The 24838-nt window shown below is 38.5% G+C and overlaps 1 protein-coding gene across 1 annotated transcript in view; it reads right to left on the reverse strand.

Moving 5' to 3' along the window:
- PAPPA (pappalysin 1) overlaps nt 1-24838 on the reverse strand; it is a 249129-nt gene that overhangs the window by 128393 nt on the left and 95898 nt on the right. Inside the window, exons 8-9 of the mRNA XM_055271320.2 lie at nt 8236-8364; nt 2837-2928 (exon numbers count right to left, since the gene is read on the reverse strand). Coding sequence (XP_055127295.1) covers nt 2837-2928; nt 8236-8364 — 221 coding nt within the window. The remainder of the gene's footprint in view (nt 1-2836; nt 2929-8235; nt 8365-24838) is intronic.

Consider the following 24838-nt stretch of genomic DNA (forward strand, 5'->3'; position numbering starts at 1 on the left):
TTAATTTGTGACAGGACTTGTTTTGCAATATTTTTTTTCATTCACCCTGAAAGCCTGCAAGACCAGGAGCTATCTTTTTTTTTGCAGGTAGCTTACCATAGTGAGCTCCGGAGTCAGGCTCTCTGGGTTTAAATTCCAGCTCCACCACTTAACTGTGTATCCTTAGATCATCACCCCATACCTCAACTTCCTCTTTTGAAAGAGCAGCTCAGTAAAAGAGTTGTTGCGAGAATAAGAGTTTATAAATGTGCTTGGTGTACAAGAAGTATTCAGCAAATATCACCATCAGCAGCAGAACACAGAATCTGGTAGAGAATAACAGTCTACAAAATGAATCTAGGAGGATCTCAGTCTCATCCTCTTGGAAACTCCCTCATCTTTTTTATTTTATTTTGAGACAGGATCTCACTCTGTCACCCAGGCGGGAATGCAATGGCACGATCTCGGCTCACTGAAACCTCCGTCTCCTGGGTTCAAGTGATTCTCCTGCCTCAGCCTCCAGAGTAGCTGGGATTATGGGTGCCCGCCACCACTCCCAGCTACACTGTATATTTAAAATGCAGTTTTTTGTTAATAAGAAATGGTGAACCACATTATAATTTTCACCTACTCTCTGCACCTGGCTCCAGTAAACAAGCATATAAAATATCCCAAATCCATGGAACAAGGGTTGATAAACTTCATAGGTAAAATACCATATGTATTTTACCTATTTTTTATAAATAATATATAAATTTTATAAATTTATTATTTTATAAATAAGGTAAATACACCTTATTTATAAAATAATAAATATTTTAGTTTCTTTGGGTCGTAGAATCCCTGCTGTCATCACTCAACTCTTTCATTGTAGCATGAAAGCAGCCATAGTCAATATGCAAATGAGTGTGCCTTTGTTCCAATAAATCTTTATTTACAATTCCAGGGAGCAGGCTGGCTATGGCCTATGGACCATAGTTTGCAGACCCCTTCCATGGATGAGGAGCTTCTACCTATTAGAGATGTCCTTATTTTTCCTGATCATTGCATAGCTCTAAATCAACACAGCAGATGAATGTCAAGCCTCAAGCATCTCTTTCAGGGTACCATATCCTACCTTCACCCCACCCTACTTTCTTTCCAGAAGCACATAAGTTACATGCCACATTAGCGCAAGTAAAATAAGCAGATATTTTCAGCATGGTCTGGGACTAGTGTTGGTTGCCATAAGGATGACGACAAAGGTAAGTTTGGCTCAGGTAGAGTTCACAATTAGAAGGAATTCAGTCACCCACCTCAAAAAATCACACAACAGAAGTGCAGGTAAGGCTCTTAAGTTAAGAGTTAAGTTAAGACGACTTAACCCAATCATTTAAAAATTTACAGTAGGTAAACTGAGGCCAAGACTAGGGAAGCCACTTGGCCAGCTTTATGTAAGTTCTCAGCACAGCTGGTATTAGAACCTGGTTTTCCTAATTTTAATCCAAAGTTCTTTCCACCACACCACTAGGCTAATATCAAGCTTTTACTACGGACCGGACCATATTCAAATCAACAGAGGAGAGAAAATTTTTTGGCAATTTGAAACCCAAGGCCCTGCCTAGAAACTCCCACGTCTTTCCTCCTGGGGCATCTTACTATCTTCCAAACATAAATATTTACAGAGCACTTCTATTGTGTTGCTCAACCCCTACTGGGTGCCAAGAAGACAGTAGGTGCTCAACAAATGTGTGCTGAGAATTGAATAAGAGACGTGGTATATGGTCTTCACCGTCACGGAGCTCACAATCTACTGGGAGAAAGAATGTCTAAATGCATCCCTGTAATGCACTGCAGATGCGAGGATGCAATGCTATCTTTTCCTCTTTAGTCCTAGAAAATTGCCTGTCAGTGAGAAATCTTCCCACGAAGGTTTTCATCCCCTTGTAACTGCCCCTTCTCTCTTCAGATAGAGCACCTCTGTCTTTTGTACTTGCAAATGAATTGTGATTAGTTTTCACCTCCAGCCCAGGGGATTAGCTGGGGGACCTTTGATCTTCAGGTATCGATTTGCATCTTAAAGGAAGTATGATCTCATCTGGGCCAGCTCAAAATTCCACCCCTGCCCCCCCCAACCCCTGTCTGTTTACCAGCCCGGGGCTGACCAGGGCCTCCCAAGTGGGGCTGAAACAACAAGATCAGCCAGACTCCAAGAGAAGGCAGAGGAAAACAAATTTCCCAAATGACTCGGTGAAGGTGGGAAAAGGACATTTGCTTTCTAAACACAGGCTGGTCTGCTATTCCTCCTTCCTCAGATCAGAGAGACTGCCCAAGGATCTGAGTCTGCAGAGGGGACCCTGGTGGTTCCTGGATCATGGCTGGAGGTTGCAAAGCAAAATGAGTTGAGCACGTGCTTGAGAATCAGACAAAATCAGGTTCAAGTCCTGATTCTGTCTTTAATCACTTTTGACCTGTATAACTCTGGACAACTTTTGAAATTTTTCTGGCGTTTGATTTTTTCTTATCTCTGAAGAAGGAATAAAAGCCTTAAAACATCTCCAGTAATACCCATCCTGGACAGTTAGTGTGAAGAAAAGCAGGGATGTTTGTAAGGTAAAGCTTGATCAAAAGAAGTTACCCGTCATTGGCATCATCTATGAGAGCTTAAGCTCTTGAGGGATTGCTTTGTTTGTTTTTTCACTGCTGTATTTCCTGATATTGAAAACAGTGCCTGGCACGTAGGAGGCACTCAATAAACAGGTGTAATACAAAGGAGTGAATCATCATTTAGTCATAATTATTGTTGGCATTATAATTGACCAACCATTCTGCACCGTTCATTTCTTCATGAAGGCCACAAGAAATGAAAAAGACGTACCAATACAATTGAAGGAAACTTCTTGTCGGCAGAAAAGGGAGCAGCCATCACCATTGATCTTATTCATGTCATCGCATTGTTCACCTTGGTCTCTGCAGAGCAGATATGGAAGAGAAATTTGCCAATTTAGTCTTAAAACCATGGCTGGACATGGAAAAGTCCCTCCCTGGGCCATGAACCTTCAGTGAGACCTTGCACAAATCCCTTTCTCTGTCTGAGTCTCTGTTTCTTCGTCTTCAAAATGAGATTTCTAAAAGGTATGGGTTTATAAGATACTTTCACATTTGCCTTGCTTTGTGTTTCTGATGACAAAGTAGAATTCCTGATTCCAACTCATTCTCTGAGATCCCAAGTCAGTTAACAAGTCAGATGGGAGTAAGACATGGAAGAACTAATGAACAAATAAATGGTCTTGCTCCCACAGTGTCTAGGAAGTCTCATGGACATTTCCTTGTCTCTGATCTTAAAAAAAGCATATTTGAAGGAAAATGTAGAGATTCTGTTCCTTCACCACTCCCTGCCTTGATATCCTTCTTATTCCCCCAATATACTTAAAGGTAACATTTTTTTTTTTCATTCATGCATTCAAGTTTAGTCATCCTTCCATTAGAAAGTTTTGCTTTCTCCATCAGGTGTGTCATTTCTTGGTGTCAAGAACTCCAAGGGCTGTGAGACTACACTGTTATGAAATACTAATGCCCCCTTTGTTTTTGTTTGAATTATTTCCACTACCTAAGGATGATTTTGCAAAGGTTGGGATGGGCAGAAAATGAGCAATGATCTTTGAATTGGGCTTAGGTGATGAGAAGGAGGAGCAAAACCTGAACGTCTGGATGGGTTATTGCTTTCTGGAAAACCGTCATCCTTTAAAAAACAAAACACTTGGGTTTAGAACCCCACATCTCAAACTAACTGTATAATCCTGACTAAGTCACTTGACCTCTTGATCTGATATTTCTGTGACGATTTAAATTTAAACTAATTGAAATGAATTATAATTAAAATTCCAATCCTCAGTCATAGTAGCCGCATTTCAAGTATTCAGGAACCACATGTAGCTAGTGGCTACTGTAATGGACAGCATAGAACACATTTCTATCATTGCCAAAATATCCATTTAACAGTGTTCCTGTGGATGCTGAACTTCAGTTTTCTCATGTGCTAAAATGGAGATAATTAGTCCTACGCCTCTGAGTAGCTTAAAGTGGTCGGCACAGTGGGTGACACATAGGAGATGCTCAAGGAATCACAGTACCCATTCCCACTCTGCCTTGGGAGGTCTCTGCAGAGTGTGTGACAGCTGTCCCTCCCTCCCCAGAGACCAGCTGGGACCTGTCACAGCATGGAAGAGGCCTTAGACTTTTCCTTTCACCCAGGCAATTAACACTGGGCAATGTTTGTTGCTTTTAAGAGGTGTCAGAGTAGCAGGATAATGCCTTGCAATCAATCCTTAAGATGGCTAGGGCATTGAATTGATCTCCAAGGAGCCACCCAAGTCCTCTCCTGTCTGCACACCTATGAGCAAAGAAGAAGTTTGTATTTCTAGCTGGTCTCAGCATTGTCTGGCAGTGGATCTTGCTTGCTGGAAATTGCTGATGACCTTGTGCTTCTAAGCTAATGCATGGGTTGTTTTGGAAAAAGACTTAAAAAAAAAAAAAATACCTAGGCTGGTTCCCCAAGCCACAAAGCTTACTTTCAACCTCCTTTCCATCACCACTCAAATAGTGTTCTACTGGTCTAAACAAAACATTCGGGTCACTACAAATATCTTCTAGGCATGACAGATCTATCATTAGATAAAGAGGTTCTGCGAAACCTTATTTGACCTCTGGGGCTTGAGCGGGTGGCCGTCTTTCTCTGTGTCCATAGACATCTTGCTCCATCTATCACAGCACTTGTCAAACTGGCTGCCTTTGCCTGTTACTTGAGAGCCCCTTATAAGAGGCTGTAATTTGCCAAAGGAAGTGACAGAGTCTTCATCATCCTAGCACCCCAGTTTCTGGCACAGTGCCTAGGATATAACAGACAGCATGCAGCCACTCCTTCACTTGTTAGTTTTGCAGAGTTGTCACATCACACAACAATGCAATGGGGAATCCAGATGAGAATCTGGGCCCTCTGTTCACGTATTGGTTCTACATCCAGATGTGGAAGCTTGAGAAAACCTCTGTAATCTCTTTGTGCATTCATTGTTTATCTGTAAAGTATTATAATAAGACCTTTCTCACATGGCTGTTGGGTGGGAGAACTCAAGGAGATAATAATGTAGCACAGTGCTTCATGCACAGTAGAGACTCAAGAAGTGTGTATAAATATTACTGTCATTATCAAAACGTTCATCCATTGCTTTCACCTTTACCCGATCTATGAAATGTAGAACCTGCTGCTATGGATCATTTAAGACAGCACTCATCCATTAAGGGCCTCACTGATGCTGAGTCTATGCATATTTTTTCGTAAATTCTTTTACAGACAGAGCAAATTAACTTGCATCATTCCATGAAAAATCCTATTAGCTAAGATGATATCCCTTCTTTTCCCCAAAGTTTTCCTTCCCCCCCGACCCCCTCCCGCCCCTACTTAGGGAAACATCCATAAGCTAAATTTAGTTTTTTATGAAGTATATCGACAAATATTTGATATCTACAGGTAACTGAACATGCGTTTGATGTTTATGCAAGATACTAATTTTAGGTAAAAATACTAAAAAAAAGAAATGTATTAAGTATACGATTTAAAATTAATAATAATTATGATACTAATAGTTTTAGATCAGCAAGAATGATATCATTTGCAGTGTTTAACCAATTCATCTATATCTGTTTCCACCATGAGCTCAGATGAGCTGTAGATGAGGCTCCAAATCTGGTGACTTAAAAAAAAAAAATTGGGCTAAATTAGAAATTCCCAAATCACAATTATGAGTTATCAGCAATGACTGCAAATGTTTTCTAGATAGTCTAGATATGAAGTTCAATCTTGGACCCACAAATGATGTGGTACTTTCTCCATGGAGAGCCCTCTGCTTAGTTGTTCAATGTTCCATCAGACAGCAACTGCATCAAAAGCTGGAATTTGATGCATTAATGTGGGAAAGAACAGTGAGAAGTTTCCCTTTCCCAAATTATACTGCATTGGAAACTGTATCTTCTTGTTCTGTTGCTACATATGAATGTGGATCTTAAATACACACAGCATTGTATGTTAAATAGCTCAAACAAGTGAGGAGCTTTCTATTCTGAGCTTGAGGAGACAAATTCTTGGCAATCAGCTGATTGGCAACATAATGCAACACTTAAAAACCCTTACACTAATCTCTTCAATCTTAAACATTTTGACAATTCAGATATTAAATTTTAGGTGTAGGACATTTAAGAAATAAATACATGATCCGAAAATATATATATAATATAAATATATGTTCCTGCTTCAGAAAGCCACTTGAGATTATGCAAATAATTACTTGCCTTATCAGTGCCAATATTTTTTTAATGCCATTTCTTATTTTAAAAACTTGAGTTAGTACCTTTTTTTTGAGACAGAGTCTGGCTCTGTCGCCCAGGCTGGAGTGCAGTGGCACCATCTCGGCTCACTGCAAGCTCCGCCTCCCGGGTTCACGCCATTCTCCTGCCTCAGCCTCCCTAGTAGCTGGGACTACAGGCGCCCGCCCCCACGCCCTGATATTTTTTTGTATTTTTAGTAGAGACAGGGTTTCACTGTGTTGGCTAGGATGGTCTCGAACTCCTGACCTCGTGATCTGCCCACCTCGGCCTCCCAAAGTGCTAGGATAACAGGCTTGAGCCACCGCGCCCGGCCAAGTTAGTACCTTTTCATTAACAGTTGGCAAACTTTAGTTGCGGAGTGGGGAGCAAAGAGGAACAGAATCTTGTACATATTACTATCTTGTTACACAGCAAGTTTAAAAGATAAAATTTACCAATCATCTGATCATGTTTGCAATATTTCTATTGCCTTTAATGTTAAGTCATGTTCAGAAAGAACACTGCTGGCAAATAACTGATGTCTATGTGGATGAGTATTTATATGCCAGCTCTTTTCACTTGCATTACTGCATCATCCTTGCTGTATTCCTAGCTGGTCCTTTCATCCTAAAGCAGAGGTTTCCAGTTTACATTCCATGCCACAGAATCATCAGAAACAAATTAAATTGTTCTTCCCCTCTAGCTTAGTGTCAGTGATGAACAGAAAGAAAGAGTCATCTAGTGTGTCTCTTTCATATACGTACTACTCCTACGAGTTGATTCATGTTCTACACATCAGTGGTTTCATCCAACTGTGAAGCAAATTCTTTTTTCATACCACCCCTCCCCTTATAGAAATAGTAATTGCAATTCCATATTGCACAGATATTATGTGACACCCAACAGTGCTATTTAATGAAGGAATTTTGCCAATAGCTTGTTTTGCCTTCTCCACATGTAATGTTTATCATTAAATCTGTCAATAGTTTAAAGTCTCTTAGCAATAGTGTAACTTGCAAATAAACACTTTAGCAATGAGGAACATAATTTTAGCAATAAGAGATTTAATTTTGAATGATTATTGGTCTCTTCTCCACCTCTAGAGAAAAAACTCTCTATTTTGTACTAGAAAACTTTTTTTCTTATTCTGGAGGAAAAGCACTTAAAAGTTTATTTATTGAGTTTTAAACAATGCAAAAGTCTTGGTGGCTCCTCACCCCTGTTTGCCAGTTGCGTAGCATCTTGTCCTGAGAACAAGAAAATGAATGGATTGATAATCTGATAAAATCCACACTTACTGATTGGACCCACAAATGATGCTTCATTTGCCTCAGTGTACTCATATTCACATTCAATATTCACTCTAGCGTACTGTTTATTATTTATGGTTTAAACATTGTAGCGAGTTAAAATACTTTGCTGTTTTTATGAGCCTTTGACCCATTTTGTAAATTGTTGTATAATATGATACAATAGAGATAACAAATAAATATGCAGTTTTCATAAATGTGAATGGTAACCAGCAAAGAACGTAAAAGTGTTTTAACCTAGATGAACTGTGTCCTGTTAACTGAATGTGCACTGTGACTGTGAGGGAAAAATCTAACGGAATCCTTGTAGCACACATAAAGCAACTGAGAGCAAGAGCAAATGGTAGTAGGTATATAAGGGTAGTTCTGTCTAAATCATATATTGTATTACATAGCTGCAAAATGTATGTGTTCAAAAAAAGAGTCATTGCTTTTCTTCTGAGTTCAGCAAACTGTTTGGAGACCAATCCAGAGACTGCTGGGGACCACTAGTAGCTCACAGCTCATGCACTGAAGAATATGTCATAAGCTCTTCTGTTCAGCACCCTAACCATCTCTTGACCTAACCAGCATCCCTCCTCTTCTTTTTTTAATTAGATCTACTTACTTTTGTATAATGCCATCGCCACAGTACCCACTTCCATGGATGTATGTGACAGCAGGTGACGGCTCACTCTCTTCAGTTCCTGAAATAGTTATGACCCAATACTGGTACACACTGCCAAGATTTAGATCCCTGGAAAATACAAAGAAGACATAATTATACAATTACAATACTGGGCAGACAAGGAGAGAATGGAAAATTGATCCCCTGGAGTACGTTCTATCAGTCTTGCTCATTTTTGAAATCAAAAGCACATTTAGTTATCCAATACTTTCTATTGTTCACTATGGTTACATCAGTTAGCTAAGTATAATGGACTACACTAAAATGTACCGTAATAACTAGCATCAATTGACTGATAACTGTGTACTTACTAGGTGTTGTTTTTTTCTTTAATTTAACCTATACAGCAACCCTGTTGGAAAAGTATCAGATGGCAAATGACTAAAAATGAAGATGTTTGTGAGGAAGCCATCCAGGAAAAATAAATATAAACAAAAGCACAGAGGTGGGAAAGCACCACATCAGATTCTTAGGGCATTATCTGATCATGTTTCCTCATTTTAAGACCTGAGCAGAAACTCCATTACACATGAGCAAACCCTTTTCTGATGCTGCGTGTACAGTGGCTCTCTGCCTCCCTGCCACTTGCTTCTCCCTATTTCTTTCACTCTCGACAAAATAATAATAATAATAGCAGCATCCATTAATAGAATATAGGGCCTTAGGCTAAACACTTTTCATGAATTTCTTATTTGAGAAACAAAACATCCCTACATGGCTGCTAGTATTTACATGTTGATTTTACAGATGGTGAATCTGAGGCATAGGAAGGTAAAGCAACTTGCTTACAATCGTATGCTATTAAGTGATATCCTATATTCTGCCTATCTTATCCCTATTTTAGGTCTGTTTTAATAACCTCACCCCTTGCAAAGTCGGGTCACGTCCTGGGAATCGCCAATTCCAAGGACTGCTTCCTGCCAGATTTCCAACTTGCCTAGACTGCATGTCTCCTCTGACCTAAAGACCTCCTAGTACCTGCTTGGACTTCCTCACAAACACACCACCAAATGAACACGGCTACTGCCAATTATCCTCCAAGGCAAATATATGTTTATGTCAGTTCCACATGACCACATGCCCCTCCCTATTGCCTTTTTGACCATTTTCAAATGAAGATGTTATTCCTGTCTTTCATCTACCTCTGCATCAATTATTTTTAATAATAATTTTTTAATAATAAAAAAGTACCATGGGAAAAAACACAAAATGATAATGAAGAGAATTCCTATCAGATTCCAGCATTGGGGGGGATTTCATAAACAAAAGGATGATGTCAAAAAATCTCAAATTCTCCTGCCCATCTGTTATTTCAGCTGCTGTTAGGACTTGGGCTGTTTGGGTAAGGCCAACAAGATAACAGGTGCAGGGGCGATGGACAGAGAATGTCTTCAGACTCTCAACACAATAATGAAGTGGAGTTTATGAGCATTGAAAGACTCTGGGAAAGAACACAACTTTCCTGAGAATGTTGGATGTATTACCCCAAAGGGAGTTTGTTTTAGCAGCACTGGAACTACTAATATTGTGGGTAGACCAAAAATCCCTGGAGATTTAGTGCTCTGCCAATGAAGATGAAATAGGTGGACATACAAATATCTTGAGAGATTTTTATGCATGAATGATGGTTGTTTTGTAAACCTTGAATCCTAATTTGTTGATAGAATTATAGGGTTTATGATTTCATTTAGCTTATTGGCTACTTTATCCACATCTAGACTAATGAGCATATACTTCATCTGGTGATAATTCTAAAACTGGAGTGAGGTGGAGAAAAAAGTAACAATCCCAGGGGATACACAAAGGTACATGATAAATATGACATGCATTGTATTATGCGTTCATTTTTTTCTAAAATGCGGAGGCATGTTTTATATTTTTTAAATGGCCACATTGTGATATAAAATAAGAAATTTTCTTCAGACTACATCCCAGTCCACTGTGGCTATCCGGTCATTGTCTAAGCAGATGGGGGTAGTTCTCTGGAAAAGGGTGAATATGAAAAGTACTTCTCTACATTGCATTTTTCACTTCTGGCATGTGTCACCAGTGATTTGTTGCTGATGATATTTAAGGTGGTTGGCTAATATTTGTGAATGTTTTCCTCCTCTCTCCACTTTGTCCTCTCGTCTCATCTCTTCCTCCTCCTTTTCTTCAATAAACATCAACATAGAGACAAGAAAACATGTGTTTCTGTCCTGGCTGCCTCACTTATTAGCCAGGAAGTCATGGGCCGGTATTTTACCTTTCTGGGCCTGTTTCAAATCAGTCATAAACCTGGCTTCACAGCATTTATCTGCAGATGAAGCATGAGAACATTTATAAAGCACATATGGGCCCAGCCTATGACAAACATTTAATAAATGTTAATCCATTACAATTAACGGTTAATTATCAACATTCTTGTCCACTGAATTTATGCTATGGTCCCCTTACTAGAAGAGATGGAGAGACAAGTAATGTAACCTTGGTGAGGCAAACCCGTGAAGATGGAGCCATCATCTACCGCATGTGCCATGGCTTCAATGAAAAGTATATTTTCTACTACTTCACTTGGCTGGAACACCCCCAGTGCCTGGCAGGTTGCTCTCTTTCGAGGTGACCCATTTCAGCTTCTGAAAATTCTGGATCCCAGAAGGTTTCTCTTTACCCTGGGGCGAAATCTGTGTCCAGTAACTTCTACCCACCGACCTCCTTCTTATCCACTAACATCGTATTTGATTAGTACAGAAACCTTAATAACCTTCCTTCTTCTAGCTGTGTGTGTGTGGTTCATACTTCATTGTTTTCCAGAAGCTTAAGCAGCTCTTTGAGGCAGGTGTTGTTATCCCAAGTTTTCAGATTGAAATACAAAAACCCAAGTCACTCCCTTAAGTTAAAAGGTGGGGACAGTGGGATGGGTACAACAGTTACTAAAAAGATTATGTTTTCCAAGGAGAAATTCCTATGATAAAACTATATTTTACCCAAGTTAAAGTCAGAGTTAATGTTAAATGAAGGCTCTTTTCTCAAGAACCTAGGTAGAATAGATTTCTTTCAGAAGGATAAGCTAGTGGCTTCTGAAGGCTTTGCTGGAGGTTAGAACCTATTTCATTGTTGGTCTAAAAGTAGGACATTTTTGTCAAGTTGTTCCTTTCAGCTGCTCCTAAAACCATCTGGAAAGCCTTATGCTATCACTTGAACTCCTTCCCCTCCTGTGCCTCCTACATTCAGATGGACCCTAAGCCCTCTCAATTCTCCCCACCCAGGATTTTCCACGTCATCCTTTCTTCAACTCTCCTGAGGCCCATATGTCAATCTTGACGGCCGAAGCAGCCTCTGGCTTAATGTCCTGCTTCAAGCATATCCCGTTTCCAGTCTTGCCAACATAGTCAGAATATTCTTAAAACTAGAGTCACTCTCCAGCTCAAAATCTTTTCATTTAGTGCAGCAACAGGAGCTTGCTACCAAGCTGAAACCTCCAATTTACTCTTTCTTTGGAACTAAAATTTTAGCAGGTCATCTGAGATGTGATTATTTTGGCTACTTCTGATTTCTGTCATCAAATTTTGAATGCCATTTTAAGTTTTTTTCTTTTTAAACTTCAACCGTCAGCAGTAGTACATCATAAAGTTTGCATCTGAATATTTTATGTTTGTAGCTAATATATTTAAATGTGATGAAGTTTTCTATTTTGAAGGTTGTTCTGTGGAATCTTTGCAATTTTTTTTTAAGGCAGTCTTGCTCTGTCACCCAGGCAGAAGTCACAGCTCTCACTGTAGCCTCAAACTCCCTGGCTCAACCAATCCTCCCACCTCAGCCTCCTGAGTAGCTGAGACTACAGGCATGCACCACCACAGTGGCTAATTTTTAAAATATATTTTGTAGAGATGGGGTCTAATTGGGTTGCCCAGGCTGGTTTAGAACGCCTGGGATCCAGTGATCCTCCCCACTCGGCCTCCCAAAGTGTTGGGATTACAGGCATGAGCCACTGTGCCTGGCCCTCATGCATTTTTTTTTTTAAAACAAAACAAAACACTTTTTTCTACATTTAACCATCATTCTTTAACACATATCACAAATGGCAATATGTGCCATAGGGTTGTATTTCTGATAATTAGAAACAAAAATGCTGGCATTTCTGGTTGATATAATCTCAGTATTCTGCCTCAGAAAGTCATGCTTATGGTAAGTGTATATTGAACTTAGAGTACAACTTACACTAACATGTAATTACAGGTTGTGAAATCATTATCTAAAATATTAATATATACATAAGGAGGGTAAGCACCTTATGACTTAAGCTTAAATATGCATTTAAAATGCATACATTAAAGTGTATTGGTATGTAGTTAATATGATAGGTCAATTAAAACCTATCTGAAATCTGTAGACAAGTCATGTGATTTTGCGGGGGTCTGTTTTTCTGTCTTTTAATTAGGATGTTTGATTCTTGTCCCATACCACTGTGAAGGTCAAATAAGAAACACAAAAGTCATATAGGAGGAAGGGGAGAGAGAGCCTCATTACCCTATGGAAACATCACATTTTGCTTCTTCCAGAAAACTCTCTCTGAGCTCCTTAAATACTCAGTATTGATCCTATTGTTTCTATATCATAGCATTCATTTATCATTGTCTATCTCTTCAAATAGTCTCTATAACTAAACTGTGTTATATTTCTTTAAAACTCCATCCTCTGGAATAAAAACAGTAATCACAGAGTTTCTATGTGTTGCCTACTTATTATATGCTAGGCACTACGTATCATATTTTGTATGTATAGTCTCAACCAAAAGAACAATCCCTTGAATAATTATGCTCCTTGTGAGATGAGGAAACTAACACTTAGGAAGATTAAGCTACTTGCCGATAGTCACAATATTTTTGTCATGGAGTAGGGATTTGAACCAGTTCTGTCTAACTCCATTCCAAGACAGTGCTTTCCAAAGACAGAAGCCCCAAGCTTTCTCAAAGTACAGCAGAATAGAAAGCAAAAGACTTTGTTTTGGATCACAAAGAGCTTACATACAAAGACCAGTTGAAAGATTTGGAATTTGTGTCTCATGACTTCCAAATCTTTGTTTTTCTATATCAATTTCATAGTATTTCCCTATGAAAAACTACCGCTGACTCATTGACCATGGACAAGCCATTTCCTCTTTCTGTCCATCCATTTTTTTTATCTATGAAAGAAGAATCTGGGAAGGATGTGATGATTAGTTCTGCAATCCATGGGTCTAATTTAATGAGGAGTGTTGTGTAGTATCCTTAAGTCTTGAGCTTTTCCATAGGCTAGAAACTACTTCAGCATTTAAAATTCTGCACTGAGAACGTGTGTAGGTCTGGACCTACCACCCAGATTGTCTGAGTTAGAAGACACAAGATGGGACCACCTAGGATGCCTTTGGCTCAGGAAGAGTCCAAGTATTCCAGTCTAGCCTTGAGCTAAGAACCAGAGGGTAATGTCTGGGCACTTTGTATATAACCCTCCAGCCAAGAATGGGAAGGGCAGGAAACAATTCACTTTTTGAGCCTGAGATGATGTGCCAGAGACTATACTTGCTATTATTATTGTTTTAATTAGAAAATACTTCACTTATATAGAAAAGTACAGACTATAACAAATGTTCATAGGCTTACTATACAGCTTTGTCAAATTATAACATTGTGCCATATTTTCTTCATATCTTTTGTTTTTGGTGTGAAAGGAATAAATACTGATCAAGTTTAAACCCACCTGTATGCTCCTCCTGTATCTCATTTCCTTCCCATGCACATTTTTATACTTTTTGCACGTATGTATTGTTTTACATATTTTAAATTTCATAGATGTTTTAATACTACACTTATTTTGTAGCTGGCTGTTTTTCTTTTTTCCTTAATATTGTTTGAGATCACATATATTGCTACAAGTAGATCTGTTGTATTTATTTTCACTAACATAAATATTTTACTGTATGAATATATCATACTTCATTTGGCCATTCTTTTCTTGATAGATACCTAGGTTGGTTCTTTTATTATTGCTATTATTTTTATTTAATCACTGTGTTTATTATTTACAATGTTACTTTAAATATTTGTGTTCTTTTCCTCTGTGCACATAGCAAGAGTTTTCTGAGGGAAAAAAAAAAGGCTAAAATGGTATCATTAGGTTAAGGTAATTGCATCTTCAACTATTAAATATTGCCAAAGTATTTACCAAAATGATTGTATCAATTAACACATCTACCCAAAGGCTTCCCATTCCCAAAGTGCTGGTCCTTGCCAGCACTTGATTCTGTCAAATATGTAATTTTTTTTGTCAATCTGATGGTTACCAAATGATACTTAATTATTGTTTTATTTTGCCTTTCCCTGATTACTAACAAGCCTGAGTATCTTTGCACATGTTTGTGGATCAAGTAGGTTTCCAGTCATGCATATTGTTTGTTCATCTTTTTGCCTATTTTAAATTAAGTTCTGTTTTTCTATATTAATATATAAGTATATTTACATATACTGGATATTAATTCTTTATAATTAAAGCCATTGTAAATACCATTTCATAGTATATGACTCCTAATTTTTCATTATGTTTATGCTGCTTTGTTGATAAGAGAATTTTGTATCCTTCATGATTTGTGTTTTTCATATGTTGTTGAATAAACATTCCTTTAATCTAAGATCATAAAATAGTCTCTTTTATTTCCTTTCAATAATTTTAAGGTTTTGTTTGTTACCTATATGGTTTCAAGCACCTACAATATAGGTTTTTATTATTATTATTATTATTTTAGATGGAGTTTCACTATTGTTGTCCAGGCTGGAGTGCAGTGGCGCGATCTTGGCTCACTGCAACCTCTGCCTCCCATGTTCAAGCGATTCTCCTGCCTCAGCCTCCCAAGTAGCTGAGATTACAGGCATGTGCCACCGTGCCTGGCAAATTTTGTATTTTTAGTAGAGACGGGGTTTTACCATGTTGGCCAGGCTGGTTTCGAACCCCTGACCTCAGGTGATCCACCTGCCTTGGCCTCCCAAAGTATTGGGATTACAGGCGTAAGCCACCATGCCTGGCTCACAGTATAGTTTTTTAAATGATGTGAAATAAGGATTGTTTTCCCCCTAAATATGTATTAAAATTATTTGTCCAGCACTAGTTAATCTCTTTAAGGTAACAGTTAATCCTTTCACTACTGAATTTTAATACTGCCTTTGCCATATATGATTTCAGCACTTTCATAATTTTTTTTTCTGGGTTATCTTGTTTCATTGGTCTATTTTTGCTCTTGTTGCCCAGGCTGGAGTGCAATGGTGCGATCTCGGCTCACCTCAACCTCCGCCTCCCGGGTTCAAGCGATTCTCCTGCCTCAGCCTCCCCAGTAGCTGGGATTACAGGCATGTGTCACCATGCCTGGTTAATTTTGTATTTTTAGTAGAGACAGGGTTTCTCCATGTTGGTCAGGCTGGTCTCAAACTCCCGACCTCAGGTGATCTGCCTGCCTTGGCCTCTCAAAGTGCTGGGATTACAGGCATGAGCCATGCCACTCGGCCTCATTGGTCTATTTTTTACCTACTGTTTTATCGGTAGCAGTCTACAGTGATTTCCATAGCAACACAAAAGTCTTGATTTACATTATAAGTTCATTCTATAGTTTTCGTTTTCAAAAGAGCCCCTTGCTCTTCCATGTGAACTTCCATGTGAAGCTTCATCCTTACAAATGCCTGTTGAGATTTTGATTCCAATTTCGTTGAATGTATCAGTGTATTTGAGGAGAAAGGGCATTTTTATGATACTGTGTCTTCCCCTATTTATGCACACAGTTTATCTTTTTATTTATTTAGGTCTTCTTTTATAGTTTCAGTAAAGTTTTAAAGCTTTCTTCATAAAAATTGTGACGATTTTTTTATTAGCAATGTATGCCTTACTCTAAGCATTTTATAGGTGTCAGTGCTATAGTAAATAGTAGCTTTTTATCTAGCTATTTACACACACACACACACACACACATCCACATAATTATATGTAGGTTTATTTGTATTCTAATAGTTTGGGGATAATAAAAATAATTGAGTTTTATATAAATTTATATTATATTTAGAAGTCCTCATAGACTGCTTTATTCGTCCTAGTAATTGTTGATTCTTAGTAATTTTTCTATATTGTTTCCAGTAGATGAAGAATAATGATAGTTTTGTTGTTTCCTTTTCAATCCTCAGATTTTTTTTTGTTTTTTGTTTTTTGAGACGGAGTCTCGCTCTGTCGCCCAGGCTGGAGTGCAGTGGTGCAATCTCGGCTCACTGCAAGTTCCGCCTCCAGGGTTCACACCATTCTCCTGCCTCAGCCTCCCGAGTAGCTGGGACTACAGGTGCCCACCACCATGCCCGGCTAATTTTTTTGTATTTTTAATAGAGACAGGATTTCACTGTCTCTAGCCAAGATGGTCTCGATCTCCTGACCTCATGATCTGCCCGCCTCGGCCTCCCAAAGTGCTGGGATTACAGGCTTGAGCCACCGTGCCCAGTCTTTTGTTTCTATTTTTCGTCTAGCTGCACTAGGTAGGAGACCAATGGGAAAATTGGGCATTCTGAAGATGACCCTGTGATCAAAAAGATACTTTTTACATTTTACTTATTCCCAGTTTACTATAATTTTTTCATCATGAAGGAATCTGATTTTACAGGGTTTTAAAAACTACATCTAGTAAAAATTCCTGTTTTAAAAATTATTTAATTCACAAATACTGTGAATTACATTAATAGACCACCTAATGTTAAAGTCACCTCTTTAACATTGTATGTGGTTGTTTTTAATACATTGCTGAATTCTGTTGGCAAATATATAAGATTTTTGCTTATTTGTTAGAAATTCCATTGATTGAAAAGTTTTACCTTTTTCATTTGTTTATTTGTTAATGTGCTGCATTGTGGACAGAGCTTATGTTCTATATGATACTGATACTTTGATATTTGTTTAAATTTGTTTTGTGGCCTAGTACATGGTAAAAAAAAAAAAAAACTTTAAAAAATAGTCTACATCTCTATTCTAGAAGGAAATATTCATAATTTAGTTCTGTATCAGGGTTCTATAAATTTTTAGCAGCTCAAATTTTTTTGTGTTGTTCAAAATCTTCTAGATTATGGCTATATTTTAGTTTGCTTAATCTATAAATTATTGAGAAAAATGTGTTAAAATATCACAATGTCATGCATTTATCTTTTTTTAGGTAAAAGTCATTGATTTATATATTTTCAGGTCATATTATTTGGTAAATTCAGGTTTTAAATCATAATATCTTCCTTTTATCATTATGTAGTGACTTTTTTTTTTTTTAAATCACAGTAACATATTTGCCAAATGTTTCCTTAGTCTGAAAACAATATTAATTTGTTTGGTTAACATTTACCTGGTAAATATTGTCCCCACCTTTACCTTTAACCTTTCAGCAAAACTTTCTTGAGTTAAATCTGACTAGAGAATCTCTATCTTCATCCAATTGACTTTAATCTGATTAGTATAATGACTTATGTTTCCATTTTTTCCTTGCTTATTTATTCCTTTCCTCCTTTCTTCCCTTCACTTGGATTTATCGAATTTTTAAATTTCCATTATTTGTCTCTTCTTTGTTCATCTTAACTTTGAAAATTGTACTTTCTAATTTTATTTATTTTTTGTTGTTATTGTATTCTGTTTATTCTAAAATACTAATTTGTATACTTCTCACCAAAGTCAAAATTTAGTAAAAAGCCCTTAGGTTGTTTACTGACCCTTATTTTGATACCTTTTTTACTTTTTTCATGTTTTTAATTTTCAGATTCAGTGGGTTTTAATCTGTGGGAATCATGTCCTCCCTCAGAGCAATTTTACGTTAATTTCTAGGTACCCCTGCAACATCACTAACCTGGAATCTTTTTTTTTTTTTTTCCACTTAGTTTTTCAGCTCAGGCATTTTCACACCACACGGAGCAGTATAAATTCAAACATCAAGTCTTTGTGAGGTATAAGACAATGGTTATAAATTTCCACTTAGATCCTAGGCAAAGATAGTAAGTCTTAATGACAGTTAAGTCAAATCATGTTGATTGTCATGGTATTAAGGTAGGTAGCTGGACATATCCATACACATATTTTTTCCCTAGTACACCCTTTCACTAAACATGTAGCTTTTCAGGGGTCGTTTCAGGGGTCCTGAAAATCTCACTTAAAATCCTTATTTTAAAAGCTTTAGTCCCAATACACTACCTTGCAGAGTTGCAAAGCCACATCTCCTCTCCTGGGGTGAACAAGAATATTCAAGCCACTCAATTGCCAAAACTGATGGCTCTCCCTTATCCAAACTATACCAACAACAAATTTAGATCCAGGGTTTACCTGTTTAGTTCCCAGTTCTATTTTATTTCCTGCATGTCTTGCCCCTGGAAATATCCTTTTCTGTTTTTCTGATCTCAGTCATGCATTTTAAAGGATGCTAGTTATATCTGTAATATTTTATCTAGAATATCCAATGGATGCTTATATTGCAAATGTTTTTAGTTTAGTTACTCTACCAAATTTTCCATACTATTTCTAATATAAACCTGAAAGGCAGAAATTATTTTAATTTTTCAGTTGAGATTTAGTGTAGTTCAGTCATCTGCTCAATGTCAGAGATGTAATAATTATAACACAAGATTTAAACCATGCTGTTTGACTCTAGAACCCTTTATCTTTCCAAGACATTGAGCTGACTTTTTGGATGAGCACACCCTAGTGAGCCATATAGTAATATCCAGTAAAATACAGACCACAAAAACTATTTGAAGACAAAACAAGCTTACCTTTATGGTTCTAAAGTATTTTAGGAAGGTGAAACTCAGATTATATTATATAATATATTTTTTAAATGTAGAAAGGTAGAGAACAATAGTTTCAACTCTAACATATCTTTAGAATGGAAGCTGACTTTAAAAAAAAAAACTGGGAAGTGACAGTATATAATCTCAATTGCTTTTTTCCCCCCAAAATAAAAATCATCCATGCTTATTATAGCAAATTAGAAGGCTATATGAAAGAATTAAAGTAGACTAATCTCAAATTCCATTACCCTGAGACAGCTACCAGGAACATTTTGGTCAGGATCCTTTCAGTGTCTTTCTCTTTTTTTTTTTTTTTTTTTTTTTTGAGACGGAGTCTTGCTCTGTCACACAGGCTAGAGTGCAGTGGTGAAATCTTGGCTGCAAGCTCCGCCTCCCAGGTTCACACCATTCTCCTGCCTCAGCTTCCTGAGTAGCTGGGACTACAGGCGCCCACCACCATGCCCGGCTAATTTTTTGTATTTTTAGTAGAGACGGGGTTTCACTGTATTAGCCAGGATGGTCTTGATCTCCTGACCTTGTGATCCGCCCACCCCAGCCTCCCAAAGTGCTGGGATTACAGGAGAGAGCCACCATGCCTGGCCCTTTCAGTATCTATGTATAAACACACATATACACATTATTTTGTATAAATATAAGATCACAAATTTGTAATATCACTTCATATTTAGTGTTCATGAAGAAAGACTGACAAGTAAATCCAGATAGTAGCTTAATGCTAGCTGATTGTATTTATGGCTTTGATTATTTTTTAAAATTTCTGAATAAATATATTTGTATTGTTTTAGATATGCTTACACTTATCCATCCAAATAGCCTTCACTGGTTTCTGGGATGCAAAGATGAACACAATATGGTCCTGCTTTTAGGATGTTCATTGGATGGCAGGGAAGAGACATTAAAATTGAAGCTTTAAAACAGCCTAAAAAAATGTAGAGGCTGTAGGAGCACAGAGGGTTGGTTTCTTACCCTGGATGATGGGGAGGGAGTGTGAGAAAATTTCCCAAGGAGGTACACTGGTTTGACTGGAGAAAGTCAGAAGAAGTCATCAGGAGAAAGAGGAAAGGACTGGCTTTTCCAGCAAATGACATCATCATACTTGTTTGGTGGAAGACCATTTAGGTAGTAGTATAGATAATGAGTTTGGAAGGAAAGTTGAAAAGGCAGTACCTGAAGGCAAAGAGACCAAATATTCCCTGTAGGATGGAATAAATTGAGTACCTAGAAAATTTTGGTAGTATGCTAGATATTCTTATATTCTATTTTATTTAACAAGAACTAAAACTTACAAAATGTCCTTCTTTACTGAATGGCCTTGGAGCTGCGATTAGTATTCTCAAAAGAATTTATTTCTTAATATTCACATATTAAAGTTATATACACAGTTTTTTCCACTGAGTGATGACTATGTATGCCTTAATTCCAATTTTGTCTGAGTATTACTCTGAATTTTTAACGAATCCTTTTATTTCTGTTGACTGAGAGGTACTTTGGTCTCACTTTTTATTGGTGGTCGGGGGTGGTTGGTAAGGATCTGAGACAGAAAGTATTGTATGCCCTTGGTTGGGAAGAAATATTTTGAAAGATAGTTTAACATACTGACTGTGGACCAACTATCAGAAAAAAATGGCTACTGTTTTATTAGTTTTTGTTGTGATTGTGACCCAATCAGCTATTTTTCTCTGGACATCACCTTTATTGTTCAATTTTTTAAAAAATGTATGAAGTTCAGTCAAAATGGAAGACCCAAAGATGAAGAAGATACTGACATTGGTTTCAAACAGTTCAAAGGGCAAAAGAGAGGATAAACCAAGTAGGGGGTGATTGTAACACAAAGTAGAGTTTGGAGAGTGCTAGCAGAGGAAGACCAAATAGTGGTTTAAAGAATGAAAAAGGCTTAGGGAGGCTTCTTTTTGTTAGCTGGGTTATGTTGGTTTCCTTCCACAGGTGTTCTTAGTGTCCCATACTTTATTACAAAAGTGAACACGCATTTTGCAATCACATGTTGAATGCCTGACTACCTTGGTGTATGTTAAGTGCTTCAAGGACAGAGAACGTTAGCCCTTCCTTGCCGTATCTCTGTACCTGGTGCAGTGCCTAGCACAGAATAAGTTCTCAGCAATATCTGTTGAATGAATTAATAGTTTGAGAAAGCACACATATCAAAAAATGTGAATGATAAGTATAGTGCTCTGAGCAGTAGAAAGAGCATAAAAGAAGACAGAGGTAAACTTTTTCTAGATTAAGAACAGTTCATTTAGACTGAAATTCAGAGTAAACCAAAGGAAGTGGAAATGTTTTGCTAAAATGGTTGGGTGGAGTGTGCAGTAGATGGCAGGAGGCTCTGAGGTGAGATGTTGGGGCTTGAACCATCAAGTGACGGAGAATCACTGTTGTAAACGCAAGGAACTGAATGCAATAATTCTCCAAGCCTCCAGCCTATCTCCAGCTGTAGAAGTCAGAACTTAGATGCACTAATGGTAGTTGAGATACTGAATCTGCATCCAGTCTTTGTATAGCCTGGGATCCCACCACACCCATCTTCCCTCTTTCTGGACCCAGCTACTCAGTAGACTGCAGCCTTTCCACTTCAGGTGCCCCCTTATTAAAGCAAAGCTGTCATGCTGAGGACTCAGTGCCAAGAAAAAAATCTTTGGGAAAATGGCCTTTTGCCTTGTAACATCCATTTTCTTATTTCTCCTGGTGGTCACTGTGAGCTCCAACCCATTGTCTGGATTAAATAAATGAAAAATGAGATGACAGAGATCTGAGACTCCACTGGGCATTTGGATTCCTTCTCAATGGGGCTAGGGTCCATCCCTCTCACACAGGTAATGCAAAACTCATTCTTTTCCTACTGGCAACGCCATCCTTACTCTGTATAAGGCTCTGAAAGGAGCAATTGTGTACATGTGACTGATTAATTCCAGCAGTCTTTGATATAATTGTCCAAAGATTTGCCCTGGTACTAATTTAAAACACAGTAGCCAATTTAATAAAACTAACAGTTTGCAGCCAAGGCCTTTGTTATTTTGTTTTAATCATCTTTTACCACCAATTGAAATGATTTTCTACTTTCTTGGTGCAATAAAACAAAATAGAAGGGAAAGAATGGAGGGACAATGTGGAAATTATAAAAGATCCAGAGCTTCAAATCCCAGGATAAGGTAACAGCAATCCTGAGATTTAACTGGTAATTTGTGTCAGACTGAGATTTGAAGGGAAGACATTTAACAGTTTGGAGGAAACTCCACACCTGGATAGCATTAAAGAAGGGAGAGAGGAAAAGATCTACAAAGAACTCTTGTTTTTTCCTGAATGCAACCAAAGGTGATGTGTGACAGCTTCCCCAAACATTCTACTGGTGATGGACAGGTCACTTGATTACAGAGCAGGGGCTTGTGACAAGCTGACCAGTCGCCAAGGACTCTGGGAGCCAAAACACCAGATACAGTTGGAGGTAAACAAGGCACGCTGCAGAGTGTGAAAATCGAGGCCAAGTCAGGGCCAGGGAGTCCAGCGGAGGGCCCCAGTGACAGCTGGTGATTGAGCGGCACTAACTGAACACAGTTGTGGAGGACCAGGGGCCAGTAAGGAAAGCCATCTCCTTTCTCCTCCCTGTGGCCTCTCTGGGTGGCCAGCAATTTTATTACTGGCAGAGGGCAAACCCAACAGCATTTTCGAATTTGGCACCACATCTAAAACCATTTGGGGACTGGGCTTCTCTTTCTTCTCTCCCCTTACTCTTCCCAGGAGTGGCTTGAGTTCCATGAAAGCCAGCGTGCAGTTAGCAAACTACATTTCCCCTCAATTCTGAAACCCATGTGCACTTGGGGAAAATGTAATCCTTATGTTTCTGATTCATTTACACTTAACTCATCAAAACGCTATTTTGTAAGAGCTATTTGATGTCCACAAAGTCTTCTGAGCCCTTTTGTAAGCCTTGCTTCTTAGAAGCAGGAAGTCACATTTCTGATGGGAGAGAGAACTTGAACCTAAAAAGTTGAGTTTGTTTTGAAATGAAGCCTCTTGGAGGGTCACATGAACCCTGAGCTTAGCCAAATGTGTTCTCTCATTTCCTATACCAACCCCATCACCGGCACCAGCTGCCACGACGTTACTATGTCAGCTCTCTAAGATTTCATTCCCAGCAAACAAGGGAGACTTCTCTATGATCAGAGGGAGCTGAGTTCAAATGTGACTCCCAAGGTCTGGCCAATGTCCAGCACTCTGTTACATAGGGGAAGAAACACCTGGACTGGGAATTAGAAGTGCTAAGTTCAATTCTCTGTTCTGCCATTGAGTGGCTGTGGGACTCTGAAGAAGTGGCTTCCTCTCTTTCAGCTCAGTTCTCTCCTATGTCAAGTGTCAGTCCTGGCATAGATGATCTTCAATGCTCTTTCCAGGTCTGAGGGTTTTTCAGTCTAATTCCTAGACAGAAGTTCAAGCATCTCAAAATGCTCTGCTTAAAATTTTTGGAGACTGACTTCGTATACACAGAGCTTAGCTCAAGAAGGAAACACAAATATGTAGAAATCAGAGCTGGATGACTTTGAATATCACTTACTCCAAGTTTCTTATTGTGGGATGGATACTAAAGCCCAGATATGGGAAATAAATGGCCGCAAGTCATATGGCAAATAAATGGCAGAGTCCAGCTGTCCTGGCATTTTTGACTAACATCCTTGGATGGAAGTTTCTAAACTTTTCACTTCATAGGATTCTGAAACTGGGGCAAAAACCTAGTTCCCACTCTGACAACAAGAATGTAAAAGCCAGCATCAGAATGGAAGGGGAGCTGGCATTGCTTTGCACAGTGAGGTGGTGTCTGGCTTGTATTAAAGCCCATGAGTGAATGATTAATCCTGGGTAGAAAACAAAGCCTGAGTTTTGTAACGTTATAGGTATTAGTTCTATGGAAGATTAACCCCCAATCCCCCATGGGACCTCTTTAGAACATTGGAATACACTTTGAGAATCAGTGGATGATGAAAACCGGTGGTCTCACAGGTCTTTGCCTGCTCCCAACACACACACACACACACACACACACACACACACACGTGCGCGCGTGCAGGTACTCATGCATGCATGTACATGCACACACACACATGCATGCAAACATACACATGTATGCCTCAATTGCTCCTGCATCTCTACATAGGAAAGAAATATTGTGGCTGAAGGTGAACTGCCTGTATGCCTGCCTCTGATTCACAGGCCAGCAACTGGAAGGCACTTTTGAACTCCTTCTCCTTGTTTCATCCCAACCCAAATATGCCTCTATAGCTGCATTCATTGTGTGTTTCAGTGATGCCAGTAACACATGCATCTTTCATAACACACTCAACTGCCTCCTCCTTTTGATTAGTTATCCAAGTATTTTATCCCGTTAATATCCCTCAGCCCCATCCGGTGCTCTCCATTTCCACTTGACCACCATAGACAAGTGCCATCATCTACTTCCGTTTTGGCAACATTGCTTTTCCTCCTTTACCATTTATGGTCTATGCCTCCATCCTTACTTCTATCCAGACATACACACACAGCTAAAGAGATGTCCTAAAACCAAATCTAATGAAGAGCTTCTCTTACCTTACAGACACTCAATGGCTCATCACCACTCTCAGGATGAAGTCCAGACCTTACAGCAATGAACTCTGGGACCATCATGATCTAACCCCTGTCAACCTCTCTGGCCTCTTTGCTCAAACTCTCTTTTTGAAATT

The sequence above is a fragment of the Symphalangus syndactylus genome, chromosome 3 (genome assembly GCF_028878055.3).
Source record: "Symphalangus syndactylus isolate Jambi chromosome 3, NHGRI_mSymSyn1-v2.1_pri, whole genome shotgun sequence".
NCBI lineage: Eukaryota > Metazoa > Chordata > Mammalia > Primates > Hylobatidae > Symphalangus > Symphalangus syndactylus.